The sequence below is a fragment of the Colletes latitarsis genome, chromosome 12 (genome assembly GCF_051014445.1).
Source record: "Colletes latitarsis isolate SP2378_abdomen chromosome 12, iyColLati1, whole genome shotgun sequence".
Lineage (NCBI taxonomy): Eukaryota > Metazoa > Arthropoda > Insecta > Hymenoptera > Colletidae > Colletes > Colletes latitarsis.
In genome coordinates, this window is record NC_135145.1 from 19,443,699 (window position 1) to 19,467,763 (window position 24,065).

At 30.0% G+C, this 24,065-nt stretch overlaps 2 protein-coding genes across 5 annotated transcripts in view; both read right to left on the minus strand.

Annotated features, from left to right (window-relative positions):
- Nucleotides 1-14,716, minus strand: part of Cmpy (crimpy) — a 553,068-nt gene extending 538,352 nt beyond the window's left edge. For all 4 annotated transcript variants that reach the window (XM_076779491.1, XM_076779489.1, XM_076779488.1 and 1 more), the window contains exon 1: nt 13,840-14,716. In XM_076779491.1, coding sequence (XP_076635606.1) covers nt 13,840-13,888 — 49 coding nt within the window. In that variant the 5' untranslated portion in view covers nt 13,889-14,716. The remainder of the gene's footprint in view (nt 1-13,839) is intronic.
- Nucleotides 14,717-15,116: 400 nt separating this feature from the next.
- The window catches only part of LOC143348860 (insulin-like growth factor-binding protein 7), a 376,906-nt gene continuing 367,957 nt past the window's right edge, over nt 15,117-24,065 (minus strand). Inside the window, exon 6 of the mRNA XM_076779534.1 lies at nt 15,117-15,404. Within this exon, the coding sequence (XP_076635649.1) occupies nt 15,382-15,404 (23 nt within the window). The 3' untranslated portion in view covers nt 15,117-15,381. The remainder of the gene's footprint in view (nt 15,405-24,065) is intronic.

The following is a 24,065-nucleotide window of genomic DNA, read 5'->3' on the forward strand; positions in this document are numbered from 1 at the left end:
TAGTTGCATCGATTTTCCCCCCTGTCGTGGACAGGAAAGTTTCCAGAAAGGACTTCGCGGCCTTCCCGTTCCTGCTTCGTCCGCGCGACCCCACACCGTGGAAATTCTTTTCTTTTCATCGTAAATTGATTCACAGACCAACCCGATCCCCCCGTTTCTCTCTCTCGCCGTACGTATGCTGCAAACTTTCGTCGTGTTTGAGTTATAGCCGTACCTGAGGCTCCGACGACTACGGCTAAGAATTTTCTTTCGAGTTTTCCCCAGTTTCCCATTCTCGCCCAGGGAAATATTTCTCAAAATCAAGGGGCCATCTCCCCCCCCCCCCCCTTGTGGAAGATTTACGCAAACAACGATCAATTCTCGGATCTCCAACGCTGACACCGGAAGTGGAACCGATGCTTTACGAGATTATCGAAGATTTTAACAGGAATTTTATTTTTATTTGGGCACTTGTTTCTCTAAATTTGTTCGATTGGAAATAGCGATGGGTTCAGAATAGATTGTTGCAAGCAAATATTTTTAATTAAAATTGAATTTTTATTTTTATTATAAAATATTTTCGTTCAAATTTCTTTTTTAGTATTTCGTGTAAGCACCAGTCAAAAGTATCTTTGAGGCAATAACAATCTCCCATTTCTGAATTGTAAAATGGAATTATTTTATGTAAATATAAATTGTTTTTTGGGGCACCAACAGTTGACAATTTTTCATTTGTTTATTGTAAAATATAATTATATAGTTTCGATTGCAAATTAAGATGAAATTTCTTTTTTACACTCTTATTTATTATTTATTACTGCATTTAAAACTGGTAAAATTATTTTTGGGGCACCAACAATTAAAAATATCCCATTTGTAAATAGTAAAATTTGTTTATTGTAAAATAGAATTATATAGTTTCGATTGCAAATTAAGATGAAATTTCTTTTTTAAACTCTTATTTATTATTTATTATTGCATTTAAAACTGGTAAAATTATTTTTGGGGCACCAAAAGTTGACAATCTTTCATTTGTTTATTGTAAAATATAATTATATAGTTTCGATTGCAAATAAAGATGAAATTTCTTTTTTAAACTCTTATTTATTATGTATTATTGCATTTAAAAACAGTAAAAATTATTTTTGGGGCACCAACAATTTACAATATCCCATTTGTAAATTGTAAAATTTGTTTATTGTAAAATAGAATTATTTCATGCAAATCAAAATTATTTTTGGGGCACCAAAAGTTAACCAAATATCGCATTTGTAAATTGTAAAATTTATTTATTGTAAAATAGAATTATTTCATGCAAATCAAAATTATTTTTGGGGCACCAAAAGTTAACAATATTCCATTTGTAAATTGTAAAATTTGTTTACTGTAAAATAGAATTATTTCATGCAAATTAAAATTATTTTTGGGGCACCAAAAGTTAACAATATCCCATTTGTTTATTGAAAAATTTGTTTACTGTAAAATATAATTATTTCATGCAAATTAAAATTATTTTTGGGGCACCAACAGTTAAAAATCTTCCATTTGTTCATTGTAAAATATAATTATTGCAAATTAAGATGAAATTTCTTTTTTAAACTCTTATTTATTATTTATTATTGCATTTAAACCCAGTAAAAATTATTTTTTGGGGCACCAACAGTTAAAAATCTTCCATTTGTTAATTTAAAAATATAATTGTATAGTTTCAATTCTAATAAATAATGGATCATAAGATGATGTGAAATCTCTTTTTTAAACTTTCATTTATTATTTATTATTGCATTTTGAACCCAGTAAAAATTATTTTTTGGGGCACCAACAGTTAAAAATCTTCCATTTGTTTATTGCAAAATATAATTATATAGTTTCAATTGCAAATAAAGATGAAATTTCTTTTTTAAACTCTTATTTATTATGTATTATTGCATTTGAACCCGGTAAAAATTATTTTTTGGGGCACCAACAGTTAAAAATCTTCCATTTGTTAATTGTAAAATATAATTGTATAGTTTTGATCCTAATTAATAATGGATCATAAGATGATGTGAAATTTCTTTTTTAAACTTTCATTTATTATTTATTATTTCATTTAAAACCAGTAAAAATTATTTTTTGCGGCACCAATAATTAAAAATCTTCCATTTGTTTATTGCAAAATGTAATTACATAGTTTCTATTGCAAATAAAGATGAAATTTCTTTTTTAAACTCTTATTTATTATGTATTATTGCATTTAAACCCAGTAAAAATTATTTTTTGGGGCACCAACAGTTAAAAATCTTCCATTTGTTTATTGCAAAATATAATTGTATAGTTTCAATTGCAAATTAAGATGAAATTTCTTCTTTAAACTTTCATTTATTATTTATTATTGCATTTAAACCCAGTAAAAATTATTTTTTGGGGCACCAACAGTTAAAAATCTTCCATTTGTTAATTTAAAAATATAATTGTATAGTTTTGATTCTAATTAATAATGGATCATAAGATGATGTGAAATTTCTTTTTCAAACTTTCATTTATTATTTATTATTTCGTGTAAATACCACTAAAAATTATTTTTTGGGGCACCAACAGTTAAAAATCTTCCATTTGTTTATTGTAAAATATAATTGTATAGTTTCAATTGCAAATAAAGATGAAATTTCTTTTTTAAACTTTCATTTATTATTTCTTATTGCATTTGAACCCAGTAAAAATTATTTTTTGGGGCACCAACAGTTAAAAATCTTCCATTTGTTAATTTAAAAATATAATTGTATAGTTTTGATCCTAATTAATAATGGATCATAAGATTATGTGAAATTTCTTTTTTAAACTTTCATTTATTATTTATTATTTCATTTAAAACCAGTAAAAATTATTTTTTGGGGCACCAACAGTTAAAAATCTTCCATTTGTTAATTTAAAAATATAATTGTATAGTTTCAATTGCAAATAAAGATGAAATTTCTTTTTTAAACTTTCATTTATTATTTATTATTGCATTTGAACCCAGTAAAAATTATTTTTTGGGGCACCAACAGTTAAAAATCTTCCATTTGTTTATTGCAAAATATAATTATATACTTTCAATTGCAAATAAAGATGAAATTTCTTTTTTACACTCTTATTTATTATGTATTATTGCATTTAAACCCAGTAAAAATTATTTTTTGGGGCACCAACAGTTAAAAATCTTCCATTTGTTAATTGTAAAATATAATTGTATAGTTTTGATCCTAATTAATAATGGATCATAAGATGATGTGAAATTTCTTTTTCAAACTTTCATTTATTATTTATTATTGCATTTGAACCCAGTAAAAATTATTTTTTGGGGCACCAACAGTTAAAAATCTTCCATTTGTTTATTGTAAAATATAATTATATAGTTTCAATTGCAAATAAAGGTGAATTTTCTTTTTTAAACTCTTATTTATTATGTATTATTGCATTTAAACCCAGTAAAAATTATTTTTTGGGGCACCAACAGTTAAAAATCTTCCATTTGTTATTTGTAAAATATAATTGTATAGTTTTGATTCTAATTAATAATGGATCATAAGATGATGTGAAATTTCTTTTTCAAACTTTCATTTATTATTTATTATTGCATTTAAAACCAGTAAAAATTATTTTTTGGGGCCCCAACAGTTAAAAATCTCCCATTTCTTCATTATAAAATTTAATTTCATAGCTTCTAGTGCAAATTAACGAAATATAATGTGAAATTTATTTTCTACTTTTGAAATGAGAATGAAGTATAGGGTCGAAGGTCATTTCAGGTCAAACGTATAACTCAAGTTTGCATTTTTCAAAAATTCTGAATGTGGATTCTATTCAGAGGCAAACTATGCACAGTGTGTATAGACGAGTCTCTGTGAGATAAGCCAATAGCTGATACTATTTATGGTTATCGTTCAGTCGTAGACATAACAAAGACGGTGTCAAATATTCCGACTCAGGTCCATCTGCAAAATGTCGACGAACCATGTTTAAAAAACATTAATAATCAATCCAAACGACGATCTGACTGTTTAAACATTAAACATTAAATATGTACTGGAATTATTTAAACATTCATCACTTCAATTTCACAATTATTGAAAATTACTGAAACTTTTTATTTAATAAAAAACAATTTTTTTTTTTGTTTAATAACAAATTTTATTTGTAATATCAATTTATCCATGTAAATATTTCCCAATTGCGTTATTTTGTTGGTTAATTTTCGCGTGGAAAAAGAAAAAAGAATTTAATAAACGTCTTTCTTTCATTTTCTTAAAAACCAACATGGCGGCGGAGTTTTTCTGCTGGAATTATTTAAACATTCATCACTTAAATTTTACATTCGATTTTCCACAATTATTTCAAACTACTGAAAGTTCTTATTTAATACAAAAATATTTGTTTTTTGTTTAATAAAAAATTTTATTTGTAATATTAATTCATCCATGTCAAATTTACTATGTCAACATTTCCCAAATGTATTATTTTGTTGGTTAATTTTCGCGTGAAAAAAAAATTCCCACATCAATATCGACAATTATTGAAAACAACTGAAATTTATTTAATAAACAACATTATTTGTAATATTAATTTATCCATATCAAATTTACAATGTAAATATTTCCGAATTGCGTTATTTTGTTGGTTAATTTTCACGTGGAAAAAGAAGAAAGAATTTAATAAGCGTCTTTGTTTCCTTTTCGTGAAAACCAACATGGCGGCGTTTCCTTTTCATTGTACGGCGGATGGCCCGATATTGTTCCGTTTTCGCGGCAAATTCCGTCCATTAGCGGCGCGTGTACAGGTAGAACGGAGCGTAAAAATATTTTCGCGGTCGTCGTCACGCTTATTTTTAACGTCGCCTCGGTTCTCCTTGCGAATTGTTCCCAGCTGCGTCGCGACGGCGAGGCCAGATTACCACGTGAGGAGTGTTCGGTACCACGGCGACCGAAACAACCGACTGATAACGCCCAGAGCGGATCTCGGATTTCGCTTCGCGTGGCAACGTGCAGCGCGATAGAAACGGGGCCGGGCAACGCGATCGAAGTCACTTCGAATCCTGGAACGAGCAATAATACTGAAAGGATTATATTTCGTTCTGGGGCCTTAAAAATGGCTGTGTATATTCTAGTTTTATCAGTAATGACGGTATTATAATGTGTGGAAATAGTATATTTTCTAAAAATTGATTTGGGACTTATAAATGTATATAAGTCCCAATATATATAATATAATATATTATAAATTATAATTGGGGCCTTAAAAATGGCTGTGTATATTCCAGTTTTGTCAGTAGCGACGGAATTATAATGTGTGGAAATAGTATATCTTCTAAAAATTGATTTGGGACTTATAAATGTATATAAGTCCCAAAATATATAATATAATATATTATAAATTATAATTGGGGCCTTAAAAATGGCTGTCTATATTCTAGTTTTGTCAGTAATGACGGTATTACGATGTGTGGAAATAGTATATTTTCTAAAAATTGATTTGGGTCTTATGGGAGCTGTTTAAAAAAAGATTCTGGGGCCTTAAAAATGGCTGTCTATATTCTAGTCTTCTCAATAGCAACGGAATTATAGTGTGTGAAAATAGTATATTATATTGGGACTTATAAATGTATATAAGTCCCAATATATATAATATAATATATTATAAATTATAATTGGGGCCTTAAAAATGGCTGTCTATATTCTAGTTTTGTCAGAAGCGACGGTATTATAATGTGTGAAAATAGTATATTTTCTAAAAATTGATTTGGGTCTTATGGGAGCTGTTTAAAAAAAGATTCTGGGGCCTTAAAAATGGCTGTGTATATTCTAGTCTTCTCAGTAATGACGGAATTATAATGTGTGGGAATAGTATATTTTCTAAAAATTTGATTTGGGACTTATAAATGTATATAAGTCCCATATAAATTATAATTGGGGCCTTAAAAATGGCTGTCTATATTCTAGTTTTGTCAGTAATGACGGAATTATAATGTGTGGAAATAGTATATTTTCTGAAAATTGATTTGGGTCTTATAGGAGCTGTTTAAAAAAAGATTCTGGGGCCTTAAAAATGGCTGTTTATATTCTAGTTTTGTCAGTAATGACGGTATTACGATGTGTGGAAATAGTATATCTTCTGAAAATTGATTTGGGACTTATAAATGTATATAAGTCCCAATATATATAATATAATATATTATAAATTATAATTGGGGCCTTAAAAATGGCTGTCTATATTCTAGTTTTGTCAGTAATGACGGTATTATAATATGTGAAAATAGTATATTTTCTAAAAATTGATTTGGGACTTATGAGAGCTGTTTAAAAAAATATTCTGGGGCCCTAAAAATAGTTGCATATTCAAATCTTGCTATTGGAGATGGGACTAAGACGTGGGATAGTATATTATATATCATTGTTTAGAAGAAATTGATTGAATTTGTACTAAAAAATAAAAGTAAAATTTCTGTTTGAACATTTTGTTAAAATTATATCTTGGAACCCTAAAAATGGTTGTCTATATTCTAATCTTGCCAGTAAGGATGAAATTATAGTGTGTTTTAACTGTTTTAACAGTTCCATTATCAGAAAAATTATAATAAGAATAATCAAATTATTATAATATTGTAATCAAATTATAATTATATTATAATTAAATTATAATTGTAAATAATTCACAAAAAAAATTCTGGAACGTTCTCAAAATGTCGAATTTTTACAGTTCGATTATCAGATAAATTATAATATAAATAATCAAATTATAATTAAATTATAATTGCAAATAATCTACAAAAAAAAATTCTGTATAGTTCCCAAAATGTCACATTTTAACTTTTAAATCATCACAAAAATTATAATATAAGTAATCAAATTATAATTACATTATAAGCAACTTATAATTATAATATAATTACATTATAACTACAAATAATCCGCAAAAAAATTCTGCAATGTTCCCAAAATGTCAAATTTTAACAATTCAATCATCATATAAATTCTAATACAAATAATCGAATTATAATTACATTATAATCAAATTATAATTGTATCACAATCAAATTATAAGTATATCACAATCAAATTATAAGTATATCATAATCAAATTATAATTGTTTCATAATCGAATTATAATTGTATCACAATAAAATTATAATAATATCATAATCGAATTATAATTGTATCACAATCAAATTATAAGTATATCATAATCAAATTATAATAATATCATAATCGAATTATAATTGTATTATAATCAAATTATAATTGTATGATAATAAAATAATAATTGTATCGTAATAAAATTGTAATTGTATCAGAATAAAATTATAATTATATTATAAACAACTTATAATTATAATATAATTAAATTATAATTATAAATAATCCACAAAAAAATTCTGTAACATTCTGAAAATGACAAATTTTATCAATTCGATTCTCAGATAAATTATAATAGAAATAATCAAATTATAATTATAAATAATCCACAAGAAAAATTCTGTAACGTCCACAAAATGCCAAATTATAACAGCCGATCATCAGAAAAATTATAATATAAATAATCAAATTATAATTATATTATACTCATACTATTATAATCAAATTAATATTATATTATACTCATACTATTATAATCAAATTAGAATTATATTATACTCATACTATTATAATCAAATTAGAATTATATTATACTCATACTATTATAATCAAATTGGAATTATATTATACTCATACTATTACAATCAAATTATAATTATATTATACTCACATTATTATAATCGAGTTATAATTATATTATAATCATATTATTCTATTATAACCCTATTATACTTAATTTCTCGTATAAATTATCTTCCAAAAATTACAACCACGTATGAATTTTTCAATCTCCAATTTTCTGACGATTCGCTTCCAAAAGACGTAAATCGAAAAGTGGTATAACGGGGGGTTTCAAATCGCCCGCGTTGCACGAGAAGGTTAAAGATCGATCTCGTCAACAGATATCGCCGGGGCTTCTTCCTTTTACGTCGATCCATTATCCACGATCTTCGTTGTCCGAATGTACAATGCGATCGTGAGTGCTCGCGTTTAATCGCGAAGAAGATATTCTCGCAGCATATTCGCTTCGAGGGGGCTGCGGCGTGGCGCACAATCGGTATTACCATCACGCCTTCCTCGTTTCGTAATTATGTCAGTTACAGCGCTCGTTACAGCTTTACGAGGGTAAGTCGTGGTGCCACGCTGACGCGGAGCTACGACGAGGCGGCGCGATGCGTTTTAAAGTTGCGCCCGCAAGTTTCGTCGGTAATTTGTCGCGTGATAAACGAAATCACATGCGTTCATCCGTCCCCCCAGACGTCGAGAATATTCTCTTATTTATTATTTATCATTTCGTGCGAGTTAGAATTAGTTTTTTTTGGGGGGGCACCAAGAATCTCACGTTTATTCATTTTGAAATAGAATTATTTCAAGTAAATATAAATTTCTCTTGGGGGCACCAAGAATCTTCCATTTTATTTCAGGCAAATTAAAATTATTTTTGGGGCACCAAAAGTTACGAATTTCCCATTTTTTCATTGTAAAATTGAATTATTTCATGCAATTATAAATTTCTTTTGGGGGCACCAAGAATCTCACGTTTATTCATTTTGAAATAGAATTATTTCAAGTAAATATAAATTTCTCTTGGGGGCACCAAGAATCTTCCATTTTATTTCAGGCAAATTATAATTATTTTTGGGGCACCAAAAGTTAAGAATTTCCCATTTCTTCATTGTAAAATTGAATTATTTCATGCAATTATAAATTTCTTTTGGGGGCACCAAGAATCTCACGTTTATTCATTTTGAAATAGAATTATTTCAAGTAAATATAAATTTCTCTTGGGGGCACCAAGAATCTTCCATTTTATTTCAGGCAAATTAAAATTATTTTTGGGGCACCAAAAGTTAAGAATTTCCCATTTTTTCATTGTAAAATTGAATTATTTCATGCAATTATAAATTTCTTTTGGGGGCACCAAGAATCAGCCATTTCTTCATTGTAAAATAGAATTATTTCATGTAAATATAAATTATTTTTGAGGCACCAAAAGTTAAGAATTTTCCATTTGTTTATTGTAAAATATAATTTAATAGTTTCGATTGTAAATTAACAAAAGATGAAATTTCTGTTTTATATTCTTATTTATTATTTATTATTGCATTTAAAACCAGTCAAACTTATTTTTGGGGCACCAAAAGTTAAGAATTTCCCATTTGTTAATTGTAAAATTCGTCTATTGCAAAATATAATTATTTCATGTAAATGTAATTTATTTTTTTGGGGCACCAAAAGTTAACAATCTCCCATTTTTTCATTGTAAAATAGAATTGTTTCAGGTAAATGTAAAATATTTTTGGGGGCACCAAAATTTAACAATTTTCTATTTGTTTATTGTAAATTATAATTATATATTTATATATTTATAATTATTTTTGATTGTAAATTAACAAAACATGAAATTTCTGTTTTAAATTCTCATTTGTTATTTATTATTGCATTTAAAATCAGTCAAAATTATTTTTGGGGCACCAAAAGTTAAGAATCTTCCATTTTTTCATTGTAAAATAGAATTATTTCAGGTAAATGTAAAATATTTTTGGGGGGCACCAAAAGTTAACAATTTTCTATTTGTTTATTGTAAATTATAATTATATATTTATATATTTATAATTATTTTTGATTGTAAATTAACAAAACATGAAATTTCTGTTTTAAATTCTCATTTATTATTTATTATTGCATTTAAAATCAGTCAAAATTATTTTTGGGGCACCAAAAGTTAAGAATCTTCCATTTTTTCATTGTAAAATAGAATTATTTCATGTAAATATAAATTATTTTTGGGGCACCAAAAGTTATCAATCTCCCATTTGTTCATTGCAAAATATAATTATTGCATTTTTTAAAATTTATTTGATATTATTCAGTATTTTTAATTATTGAAATACCACAGCTTTCAAAATCTCTGTTTTTATTTATAAATTTAAAATTATGGTGAAAATTGTATACTACTTTTTGCATTTTAATTCTTCGAAGACATCCATAACGAATTTAATTTTCATCTAACAATTTTCCAAATACAATTAAACATATGAAAATTTAACAAAATTATATTTATAATATAAACATTCTACTTTCCCCTGAATTTTTCAAATATTTCTGTCAAAATGTTATTCAAAATAATGATTAATTAATAATAATAAATTCATTTGAAAATAATTGAAAAATTCCAAGAATGTAATCAGAGAGGTTAAATTTGTTTTATTTAAATTATCCAAATTACCTTAATTGCGTTAGTCGCTAATTAGAAGGGACGTGTAACTCTTCGAAGGATGAAAAAGAGGGGGGGAAAAAATTGAATCTTCCCCGTTCGCGTGTGTCTGGCCAGCTTTCACCTAATTTCGCGCGAGCAAGCCATCTATATAGTTTACAGCCGAGAAAGTAAACGGCCTTAAAACGCCATCTTGATTGGAGCAAGTCCTTAAAAGGACCGTGCGCTCGAAACGAGACGCATAAATCAAAATTACATTTCTTTCGCAAAAAAAAAATAAAAAAAATCGCTATCCTGATCCGCTCTGAACCTTGCAATCTTGAAATATCCCGCGCGAAAGACGCGCATGCGCAATGGCGAAATTAGATCGAGGATTTCGTCGCGAAACCTCGAAACGCGGGAAATTTTATGGAAATTCGAGGATATTTTAAGTTTGAGATGGGAAATCACTGTGGAGGGGTCGAAAATGTTTTTTTATATTTTCTAAAATTGGCAGGTTAGTTATTAGATTGATGAAAAGTAAGTTTTAGTGAATAATTTTAATAAGCAAAATAATTTTGTGGAACTTTGAATAAAATAACTTTTGAATTATTAGAGATTGATTCTACAATATTATTTATTGATTCTATTTTGTTTGAGGAAACAAAATGTAGTGTTCGTTGTCCCATTATAAAATTGTAAAATAACAATTTGATTCGTAAAACAAAATTATTATTTTGTGTCAAATTAACAAAGATTTATGCAACTGTTTCAAGGAAGAAAATGGTGAACAAACTGCCAAGTTTCTATTTATATTCGTGATTCTATTATTTAAATAAAATTGCAAAATAACAATTTGAGTCGAAAAACAAAATGGAGAATACCAAAACTTTCCTTTATAATTATTCTATTATTAAAATAAAATTTTCGAATAAAAATTTCAGTCATAAATTAAAATTACAATTCAGCGCCAAATTAATGAAAAAAACAATTGAAATTCAAAAATAACAATTTTTAAGTCATAAAATTTCGTGTCAAATTAGATTCGATCCAAATGTATCAAAGAACAAAATGGCGAACAAATTCCAATTTATATCGACGATCCTAATATTCAAATAAAATTCAAAACTAACATTTCAAGTCACAAAATTAAATTTCGCGCCAAATTAGAGAATCCAACCGTTCCAAAAACCAAAATGGCGAACAAATTCCCACTTATATCGACGATCCCAATATTCAAATAAAATTCAAAACTGACAATTTAATTCACAAAATTAAATTTCGCGCCAAATTAGAGAATCCAACCGTTCCAAAGAACAAAATGGCGAACAAATTCCCATTTATATCGACGATTCCAATATTCAAATAAAATTCAAAACTAATAATTTAACTCACAAAATTAAATTTTGCGCCAAATTACAAAATCCAACTGCTCGAAAGAACAAAATGGCGAACAAATCCCCAAGTCTCCATTTACATTGACGATCCTAATATTAAAATAAAATTCAAAACTAACAATTTAACTCACAAAATTAAATTTCGCGCCAAATTAGAGAATCCAACCGTTCCAAAGAACAAAATGGCGAACAAATCCCCAAGTCTCCATTTATATCGACGATCCCAATATTCAAATAAAATTCAAGAATAACATTTTAAGTCACAAAATTACATATCAAGTTAAATTGAGTTAATAAAAACGTACCAAAAAATAAAATGGCGAACAAATCCCCAAGTTTCCATTCATATCAATGATCCCAATATTCAAATAAAATTGAAAAATAACATTTTAAGTCACAAAATTATATATCAGGTTAAATTGAATTAATAAAAACGTACCAAAAAACAAAATGGCGAACAAATCCCCAAGTCTCCATTCATATCAATGATCCCAATATTCAAATAAAATTGAAAAATAACATTTTAAGTCACAAAATTACATATCAGGTTAAATTGAGTTAATAAAAACATACCAAAGAACAAAATGGCGAACTAAGTCCCAAATTCTCATTTATATCGACGATCCCAATATTCAAATAAATTCAAAACTAACAATTTAACTCACAAAATTAAATTTCGCGCCAAATTAGATAATACAACTGGTCCAAAGAACAAAATGGCGAACAAATTCCCAAGTCTCCATTTATATCGACGATCCCAATATTCAAATAAAATTCAAAAATAACATTTTAAGTGATAAAATTACGTATTAGGTTAAATTGAATTAATAAAGAACAAAATGGCGAACTAAGTCCCAAATTCTCATTTATATCAACGATCCTAATATTCAAATAAAATTCAAAACTAACATTTTAATTCACAAAATTACATATCAGTTTAAATTGAATTAATAAAAACGTATCAAAAAACAAAATGGTGAACAAATCCCCAAATCTCCATGTATATCAACGATCCCATTTTTCAAATAAAATTCAAAATTAACGATTTAACTAACAAAATTAAATTTCGCGCCAAATTAGAGAATCCAACCGTTCCAAAGAACAAAATGGCGAACAAATCCACAAGTCTCCATTTATATCAACGATCCCAATATTCAAAACTAACAATTTAACTCACAAAATTAAATTTCGCGCCAAATTAGAGAATCCAACCGTTCCAAAGAACAAAATGGCGAACAAATCTCCAAGTCTCCATCTATATCGACGATCCTAATATTCAAATAAAGTTCAAAAATAACATTTTAAGTCACAAAATTATATATCAGGTTAAACTGGATTAATACAAACGTACCAAAGAACAAAATGGCGAACTAAGTCCCAAATTCTCATTTATATCAACGATTCTAATATTCAAATAAAAATCAAAACTAACAATTTAACTCACAAAATTAAATTTCGCGCCAAATTAGAGAATTCAACCGCTCCAAAGAACAAAATGGCGAACAAATCTCTAAGTCTCCATTTATATCGACGATCCCAATATTCAAATAAAATTCAAAACTTACATTTTATGTTACAAAATTAAATTTCGCGCCAAATTAGAAAATCCAACCGTTCCAAAGAACAAAATGGGCGGACTAAGTCCCAAATTCTCATTTATATCAACGATCCTAATATTCAAATAAAATTCAAAAATAACATTTTAAGTCACAAAATTACATATCAGGTTAAATTGAATTAATAAAAACGTATCAAAGAACAAAATGGCGAACAAATCCCCAAGTCTCCATTTATATCAACGATCCCAATATTCAAAACTAATAATTTAACTCACAAAATTAAATTTCGCGACAAATTAGAGAATTCAACCGCTCCAAAGAACAAAATGGCGAACAAATCTCCAAGTCTCCATTTATATCGACGATCCCAATATTCAAATAAAATTCAGAACTAACAATTTAATTCACAAAATTAAATTTCGCGCCAAATTAGAGAATCCAACCGTTCCAAAGAACAAAATGGCGGAGTGTCGCGTTCCCATTGCCTCATTCAAGGCCCCCAGTCCCCCGAAAATTCCCCAAAAAATCGAACAAAATTCCCCAGGAAGATTCGACGAAAAAATTTCGTCGTTCAAATATTGTTTCGCGCGAAAACGCATAAATGTTGAAGGACTCACCGATGGCGCAACAGAGGATCAACAGCGCGGCCACTCCAGACACTCTCATGGTGGATTTCCTTTCTGGAATACTCGCGACGGAAGTACACCAAAGTGTTTTCCTCTCGTCACGTCATAACAGGCCGTCTCGCGAACGAACTTCGTGACCTTCTACCCGCGCGTCTTTCAACGAACCGCCATTATATCCTGGCCGACGACGAGCTCGGTAATTAACGCTCTTTCGCGCCGGCACTAGAGCCCGACGGTGCTCGCTAATAACTTCGACGAGTTTTCCTCGCACCTACCGGCCACCTTCCCGCTCCGTCTTCCTCTTGGCACACACGCACTCACTCACGCACACACAAACACTCCACTGATATCTCCGTGGTCCTCACCTGTATCCGTTTCAAAACAAAATTTTAGGTTAGGCTCCTCGAGTATCCTCTACTCAAACAGCTCACTTTCATTCGAAACAAAATCTGAAAGGTCAATTTTAGGTTAGGTTCTTCCAATCCCACGATGCAGGTTCTTTAATTCTCTTCGAACAAAATTTGGAGGATAATTTTAGGTTAGGTTCTTCTTCCAATCCCACGATGCAGATTCTTCCTTTAATTTTCTTCAAACAAAATTTGGAGGACAATTTTAGGTTAGGTTCTTCTTCCAACTACGATCTACTCAGACACTTTAGTTCGTTTTAGAAACAAAATTTGAGAGAATTTTGCTTGTAAGATTTTTGTTCGTTTCGAAACAAGATACGACGGAGCAATTTTAGGTTAGGTTCCCTCCAAGACGCGTCAGCTCGCCCGAGGACTGTCAACGACTCGTCGTCCTCGCATTTATCGATCGTCTGCTTTCTCCGACCGTTTCTCGGTGTCGATTTCTATCCGCGAGCCTCCCCCCCCCCTCGCCGTACACGTGCTCGTGTTTGCCGCGGTACTTCCCCCCGGAACGCTACGCGCCGGGACAGACTTTTCTTTTCCAACGTAACTCCTCTGTGTACACTCGAGCCGGTCCTCGCAATTCCAGTAATTAATAGGCCCCCTCCCCCCGTCGTTCGGTCGATCGATAATCGCTTTTCCAAGCCAGTGCTTTCCTTTAAACTTTTACTCGGTACCCCGGCGTCCGCGGAGACGATTGAAACTTTGTTATCGCAGAAATTGCTCGTCCGTGCAGCGACGTAATCTTGAACTCGGTTGCTCGCCTCCCCCCGCCCCCCCTCTCTGTTAATTAAACGATTCCTGGTCGAACTTCGTGTTTTTTCCCCCCCCCCCTTTTTTTCACGTCCTTTTTCCCCGAAAACTCGCGATTCGCGCGACACGCCAAAGGAATTAATTAGTTTAGGGGGCGCCACCCACCACCGCCCTTGGTGCACGGGGCTACGGACGAAATTGGCGTGTCCCAATTGCGCCGGTTCGCGGGGGCGGCTCGGGTAATTAAGAAACTTGTTACTCGATAATTCTCTCTCCAGACGTAGCCGGATATTCGTCGCTCATTGGTGTCCAACGTTTCCCCCTTTTCCGGTTCGCTTGCGTCCGTCTTCCTTGGTCCTTATTTTTCTCTTAACTAGTATCCAGCGCCGTTACTGCCTAAGAGAGTAGGGGGAGCAGTGGTCAGAGATTGGGGAGATAAATAGTGGAGAAAGTCACTCGATAACTAAAAAGATGAAGTGTTTTTGTGTCTCTGGGGCGCGGGAGGTAGCTAGGAAGCGTGATAGTGAGGCGATTTGGACGCCTGGCTGCTGCAGAGACTGTCGAGAGGAGCACTTGTGAGAGAGGCAGTCGAGAGCGTGGCCACCTGGCGGCGGGCGCGGGAACTGCCGCCACAGTCTCCGTAGTTATCGAATGACTAGCAAATTTGTACTTACAGACAATCTTTTGGCGATTATTTACCATGTTAAAGACCTTGTTATTATGTTAAAGATCTATTCTGAAAGATTTTTAACAACATTCTTCTCACATTTGAGTGTTGACTAACTTATTAATGGAGAGTCAGTGTCTTTAAAAAATATGGATCATTCCAACTTGATATTAATCCAACTAATTGATTTTTGAATAACTTTTGAATAACCCAGAATTAATTATAAAATTTTTAGAAGTTACTAGAACGTACTAATTTAGTTTTGCATAGGTCTGGGAGCTTTTTGGATGCTTCTGGAATTTTCTAATAAAATTTTAGAGCCGTGCTCGCGCGACCAGTGATCACGCGCGTCAAAATTGCTTCTAATTGTTCACTTGCCCGCGAAATCCAGTCCACGGTTAACAATAATTACCGGCATTAGTCCCGACCACGCCAATTTCAATGGCGCTGAAGTGTACCGAAGGGAAATAGGCTCGCGAGTATTCCAGACCGAGAAATAATAGTTTGAATTAGCTCTGGGTTCGAGTTCAAGACAATAACGACGAGCAAACGATTCCAACTTGAAAATAAATTGTAATTATAGCTTAACAAGTTTAACAGGAGCCTTGAAGTAGTGGCGGGGATCACACGCGATTAGGCTACCATCTAGACCTATACACATAGTTCTAATTAACATATACGATCTCTAATATTGTTTAACAAATAGAATTCGTCAAATTTTTATTCTTAAACAAACTTAATACTTAGTTTTGTAACCGTGTTGAAATTCATTAATTTTTCGTTCTAGTTCGGAAGAAAAAAAAAAATCGTGACCCACATATGGGTCACACGACAGTTAACGCGTTAGCAAAATTTTTTTTTTTTTAATTGACAACAATTGATAAAAACTAGGGTTTTTGTTTAGCTTGCTAGGCTATATTTATTTATTTTGCCCTTCTAATGTGCTTCAAGGTCGTTAACATGGTGAATAATTGCCAAAATTTGTTCTGTTATTCGTGGAATAGAAATAATCTGAATATTAATAAGGTAATTTGCAATATTGTTTACACTTTAATTGGTAAATAGTTGAAATATTGTTTGTAGAATGAATAGACTTTTTAGTATTTTTATTAGATTAGAATATTTAAAAGCAAAGAACTGGACTAGCTTGAAAGGGATCATAATGAAATATAATATTAATTTATGAATCTGAGGAATACGTGAATGGATCTGTAATGGCCGAGAGTAACACGACGGAAACGTTTGACAGAAAATCGATGAAGCTGTTTGTAATTTTACTCACTGAACAGAATTAGATCTCCGAAGATGACCCAAAAAATGGAGGTTAAAGACCTCATCGACTAAATTAATTTCAACTAAAATCGACAGCAATGTTGCAATTAACCCACTTAAAATAACTTGCTCCTCGAATAACAGATAAATTGTCTTCTGTTCGATTCTTTATTTAAATAAACGTTCTTAATTGTAAGTGTTTGTATTGCCAGGTGCCTGTTGATTGTAGAAACGATCGATTGGGGAAACGATACTTTTTTAAAATACGATTTTCGCAAAAATTTGCGAATTTTATATTTTTTATAACGTCATTTTCTTGGAAAAATTTAATTTTCTTAAAAATTTGCAAATTTTACATTTTTTTGAGACGTCATTTTCCCAGAAAAATTTGAATCTCAGTTCAATTTTCTGAAAAATTTGCAATTTTTACATTTCTTTGAGTACTCATTTTCTCAAAAAATTTCAATTTCGAAATTTAATTTTCTCAAAAATATGCAATTTTTACATTTTTTTTTGAGACGACATTTTCTTAGAAAAATTTGAATCTCACAAATAATTTTTCTCAAAAATTTGCAAATTTTACATTTTTTTGAGACGCCATTTTCCCAGAAAATTTTTAATCTTACAGTTTAATTTTGTCAAACATTTTCAAATTTTACATTTTTTTGAGATGTCATTTTCTTAGAAAAATTTGAATCTCACAGTTCAATTTTCTCAAAAATTTGCAATTTTTACATTTTTTTGAGACGTCATTTTCTGAGAAAAACTTGAGTTACTCAAGTATAATTTTCTCAAAAATTTGCAAATTTTACATTTTTTTGGGACGTCAATTCCTCAGAAAAATTTAAGTCTTAAAATTAATGCTTCTCAAAAATTGCCAAATTTTACATTTTTTTGAGACGTCATTTTCCCAGACAAATTTGAATCTTACAGTTCAATTTTCTCAAAAATTTGCAAATTTTACTTTAATTTTTGAGAAGCCATTTTCTCAAAAAAATTTGAATCTCACAATTCAATTTCTCCAAAAATTTGCAAATTTTACATTTTTCTAAGAAGATGATGACTCAAAAAAATTTGAATTTCACAGTTCAATTTTCCCAAAAATGTGCAATTTTTACATTTTTTTGAGACGTTATTTTCCGAGGAAAACTTGAGTTATTCAAGTTTAATTTTTTCAAAAATTTGCAAATTTTACATTTTTTTGAGACGTTATTTTCTCAGAAAAATTTGAGTTTTGCAATTTAATTTTCTCAAAAATTAGCCACTTTTACATGTTTTTGAGACGTCATTTTCTCAGAAAAATTTGAGTTTTACAGTTAATTTAAAAAGTTTGCAAATTTTACATTTTTTTGAGACGTAATTTTCTCAGAAAAATTTGAATCTCACAGTTCAATTTTCTCAAAAATTTTGAAATTTGACTTTTTTTTGAGACGTTATTTTCTCAAAAAAATTTGAATCTCACAATTCAATTTTCCCAAAAATTTGCAAATTTTACATTTTTCTAAGAAGATGATGTCTCAAAAAAATTTGAATTTCACAGTTCAATTTTCCCAAAAATGTGCAATTTTTACATTTTTTTGAGACGTCATTTTCTGAGAAAAACTTGAGTTACTCAAGTTTAATTTTCTCAAAAATTTGCAAATTTTACATTTTTTTGAGACGTTATTTTCGCAGAAAAATTTGAGTCTTGCAATTTAATTTTCTCAAATTTTACAATTTTTATATATTTGTTTGAGAAGCCATTTTCTCAAAATAATTTGAATCTCACAGTTCAATTTTCTCAAAAATTCGCAATTTTTACATTTTTTTTTGAGACGTAATTTTCTCAGAAAAATTTGTAAATTTTACATTTTTTGACGCATAATTTTCTCAAAAAAAAAAAAAATTTGAAAACCCCAAACAACCCTTTTGGTAGAGTTGATCAAATTCTATTCTTAACCAAAGAAATACAAATTTCAGATTCGTTCGAAAACGCCATCCAAAAATAAAACTAACGCAAAAAACGTTTATTAAACATAAAATATAAATTGTCGAATAAAATCAGTGGACCATCGACGTTTTGTAATCTCAATTATAATATTAAATCGCGGGACCCTTGTCTCGATGCTTCTCCGCGATGGAATATAGCCACGTACACACGTTGCACGAGTTTTCTCTTTTATCCTCGCGTTACACGAGCCACAAACGCCTACCTCTTTGCGTTACGTTGATAGATCGTTCCGATAAATTAGTTATCTTAATTGCAATCTGATCGAGCCATGTTCCGTGAAACCAAACAAAGGTTACAGGCTATTACCGATATTGCTTCGATGCTAGGTCACGTTCTTACCTCCCCTTATTTGTAACAAATAAAGCGATCTTATCGATCTAGTTCGAGCAGTAGGATCCGGCGGGCTTCGCGGGGAAAGATCTAATCCTTGTTCTACACATCTCGCGACGAAAGGCGGCTTGTACGACAGGGACTCTTTATTCCATCAGTACAAACTATGAAATAAATTCTCAATTACTCTCTTTGGGTCACTAGAGACCCGAGTTGAATTTAAGGTTTTTATGAAAGCCTTTTTTTCAATTTCAGATTAATATTTCTATGGAAAATTATGCAATCCACGAAATAAATTCTGAAACTTTGCAAATTACTCTCCTTGGGTCACTAGAGACCCGAGTCAAATTTAAAATTTTTATGAGTGTTTTTCTCAATTTGAGATTAATAGTTCTATGGAAGATCGGTACAAACAAAGAAATAAATTTTTAAAACTTTCAAATTACTCTTCTTGGGTCACTAGAGACCCGAGTCAAATTTGAGATTTTTATGAAAGTCTTTTTTCTCAATTTGAGATTAATATTTCTATGGAATATCAGTAGAAATCATGAAATAAATTCTTAAATTTTTCAAATTACTCTCCTTGGGTCACTAGAGACCCGAGTCAAATTAAAAATTTTTATGAGTCTTTTTCTCAATTTGAGATTAATAGTTCTATGCAAGATCGGTACAAACAAAGAAATAAATTTTTAAAACTTTCAAATTACTCTTCTTGGGTCACTAGAGACCCGAGTCAAATTTAAGATTTTTTATGAATGTCTTTTTCTCAATTTGAGATTAATATTTCTATGGAATATCAGTAGAAACCATGAAATAAATTCTTAAATTTTTCAAATTACTCTCCTTGGGTCACTAGAGACCCGAGTCAAATTTAAGGTTTTTGTAAAAGTCTTTTTTCTCAATTTTAGATTAATATTTGTATGGAATATCAGTAGAAACCATGAAATAAATTCTTAAATTTTCCAAATTACTCTTCTTGGGTCACTAGAGACCCGAGTCAAATTTAAGATTTTTTATGAATGTCTTTTTCTCAATTTGAGATTAATATTTCTATGGAATATCAGTAGAAACCATGAAATAAATTCTTAAATTTTTCAAATTACTCTCCTTGGGTCACTAGAGACCCGAGTCAAATTTAAGATTTTTATGAAAGTCTTTTTTCTCAATTTGAGATTGATATTTCTATGGAAGATCAGTAGAAACCTCGAAATAAATTCTGAAACCTTCCAAATTACTGTCCTTGGGTCACTAGAGACCCGAGTCAAATTTAAGATTTTTTATGAAAGCATTTTTTCTCAATTTCAGATACTGATTTTTTTTCTAGAAAGTGGGTAGGAATTTGGGGGTAGGTCTATTCGCCAAGAATGCTTATAATTGGCCCCTGTAACTAAATATAATTTTTTTATTATGATTTTAAATTTTTTGATTTCGTCTAAAAATTTCAATACCTATTCGAATTTTTTTCTCGAAAGTGGCTAGGATTTCGAGGATATGTATAATGACCAAAAATGATTGTAAATGACCCCAGAACCTAGAAATAATTTTTTCAGAGTGATTTGAAATTTTTTTTTTCGCCGAAAAATTTAGGCACCTACCCCCTGTCGATTTTTCTTAAAAATTCGTTTTTCATTTTTAGTAATTTTGTTTGACGTCCTACAGAAAAGTTGTCTAATACTTTTCTGTAGGTACCTACGGGCTCTACTTCAGAAAAAAGTTTCATTAAAATATATTCACTATTGTACGAGTTATGGCTGTTTGAAAATTGGACCATTTTTATGGGGTTTTTCTCATTTTACAGGGTCAAGGAACAACTTTTCGAATATTTTTACAATTTCTACATATTCTACACTAAAATACACGGCGTTTGGCTTTTTGAACATTAAAATCGTCCAATCCGTTCAGAAGTTATGACGTTTTAAAGATTCGCATGAAAATTCGGGCAGCCATTTTTGGCCTCAAATTAGATTTTCGGTAAAGAATTTTTTTCTCGAAAATACGTAGGATTTCGGGGGTATGTGTAATAACCAAAAATGATTGTAATAGACTCCTGCAACTAAAAATAATTTTTTTAAAAGTATTTGACATTTTTTTAATTTTGTCAAAAAATTTCACACCTTCTCGAATTTTTTTCTCGAAAATGCGTAGGATTTTGAGGATATGTCTAATAACCAAAAATGATTGTAATTAACCACTGCAACCGAAAATAATTTTTCCAGAACGATTTGAAATTTTTGAATTTAATAGTTAATAACATTTCCCATCAACAAATTGGTATTCTTGATTTTCGTCATATTTAGCCTCTAAAATCCCCCATTAAAATTTTTCCCAGGGCTGACCCTATATGTTTGTTATAAATATGTATTATATTTTTTTATTGACCATTTTCTATTTATATGAATATATATATGGAATTAAAAAAAGTTTCTTTTGTACCATATATATGTTTTTTTAAAAGTACATTATGCCTCTTAAATTATTATTTATACAAAATTGAGAAACATAAAGTGTCTTCAAAATAAAAATTAAAAATCAAAGAAATTAAAATAAAAATTTGCTTTTTGTTTGTGCAGGGTTGGATACCAATTTTATAATTAGACGACGTGTGCAATTGTTTTTCTGGAAACCAAGTTCCCAGTAATCGTATAGTCTGGAATGTGTCAACTGTCAGCTGACACGTTATATTATCGAACGAAGAATGCCATTACATTGCACAGCGGTCTGTTTTCAATAGCGAGGCGCGATCGTATTGTTGCATTATAGACCAACAGCCTTGGACAACTACTATGAAATTGAAGAGAATTCGAATTTCGTGATTCCACAACTCTAAATATCTTTAATAAGAGCGACTGGTAATTTGAAAATAATTTTTTGGCGCCATTTTCGAAAAATTGAAGCTTCTTTGTTCAACGAAAATTTCTTCCATCTTTTATTAAGGATATATATTATTTTTATTCAATTATATCCTTCCATAGAAAGTAATATATACTTTTGATATTTTGCAAATTTTAGAAACCAAATTTTGGATTTATTCGAATTTTATTTACTTTCTTAATTCGATTTTCTCGTATTTTACAACTCGAATTTATCTGTGGTGCACATTACTATATTTATATCAATGTAATTATGCAAAATTTCAAATTTAAAAAGTAATTTTTGAATTAAAAATTAAAAACGTCCATATTGTTCCATTTTCTTAAAAATTCAAATATTGAAAATATCGTAATAAAATTTGAAAATCAATTCTACTTCCTAAAGAGGTATTTCTGTAAATAAAATTAACATTGACAGCCAGAAAATTTCACTGAAAAATTATTAACTTTCAAATCTGTTAACAAAAATAAATCCAAATGGAGGTCATTTTCTAAAAAATAAAACTTACGCAGTTTCTGATTGTCTAAAGGCATTTTTTGTTGAATAAAAAATTGTATAAATATTGATTAGAAAAGTCGACAACGTTAAAAAATATTTCCAGACCACTTTGTTTACTTTTTTCTATTTAAAGTAGAAATCGATGGAAAAGAAAATCGCAATTTTCAAGCCTAAAGCGCCGTTCCCATAAATTGTGCGTCCACCGATAGCTGTGTCTTCGAATTCGACGTTTATCTTTATAACTCAAACGTGCTTTATCGCGCGGAACTGTACACGGCGCCAACACGAGCCAGCGTTCGCGTAGCAATTCAGGTGCACGCTTAAACGTGGACATCTTATCGCCCGCTATCTGAAATTAGGTCGCGCCGGTATCCAATCTTTACACGCATCGTTCACACGCGTCCACATCCCGGAAAAGGCTTTATTTTCTTATAGATCCGACAACAGATACCGACGAGTCGTGAGAAACGAGAGAAAAATAAATCTCTGACGATTCGAACACGACTCAACCGACAGACGCTCGTTAGTCGGTACATTCATGAAGAATAAAATTTGTAACTCGCGAAATTCTGTAGAGAATTCTTTGTAAAAATTTCTGATGCTGGTCCACATGTGTATAAACACTTATGCAAAATAAAAATATTGTAGGGCTATTAATTTTCTTTTAATTAATTGTCAAAGATCACAATTGAAAATGCTTAACGTGAGCGATAGTCACATCCATGAAGAATAAAATTTGTAACTCGTTCAATTTTTAACAAAATCCATTCTAAAAATTTCTGATGCTGGTCCAAATATGTCTAAATACTTATGCAAAATAAAAATATTGCAGGGCTATTAGTTTTCTTTTAATTAATTGTCAAACATCACAATTGAAAATGCTTAACGTGAGCGATAGTCACATCCATGAAGAAAATAAAATTGATAACTCGTTCAATTTTGTACAAAATTCTTTGTAAAAATTTGTGATGCTGGTCCAAATGTGTATAAACACTTATGCAAAATAAAAATATTGTAGGGCTATTAGTTTTCTTTTAATTAATTGTCAAAGATCACAATTGAAAATGCTTAACGTGAGCGATAGTCACATCCATGAAGAAAATAAAATTGATAACTCGTTCAATTTTGTACAAAATTCTTTGTAAAAATTTGTGATGCTGGTCCAAATGTGTATAAACACTTATGCAAAATAAAAATATTGTAGGGCTATTAGTTTTCTTTTAATTAATTGTCAAAGATCACAATTGAAAATGCTTAACGTGAGCGATAGTCACATTCATGAAGAAAATAAAATTTGTAACTTGTCTAATTTTGCAAAAAATTCTTTGTAAAAATTTCTGATGGTGGTCCACATGTGTATCAATATTTATACAAAACAAAAGCTTTGTAGGACTATTGGTGTTCTCCCAATTAATTCTCAAAAATCACA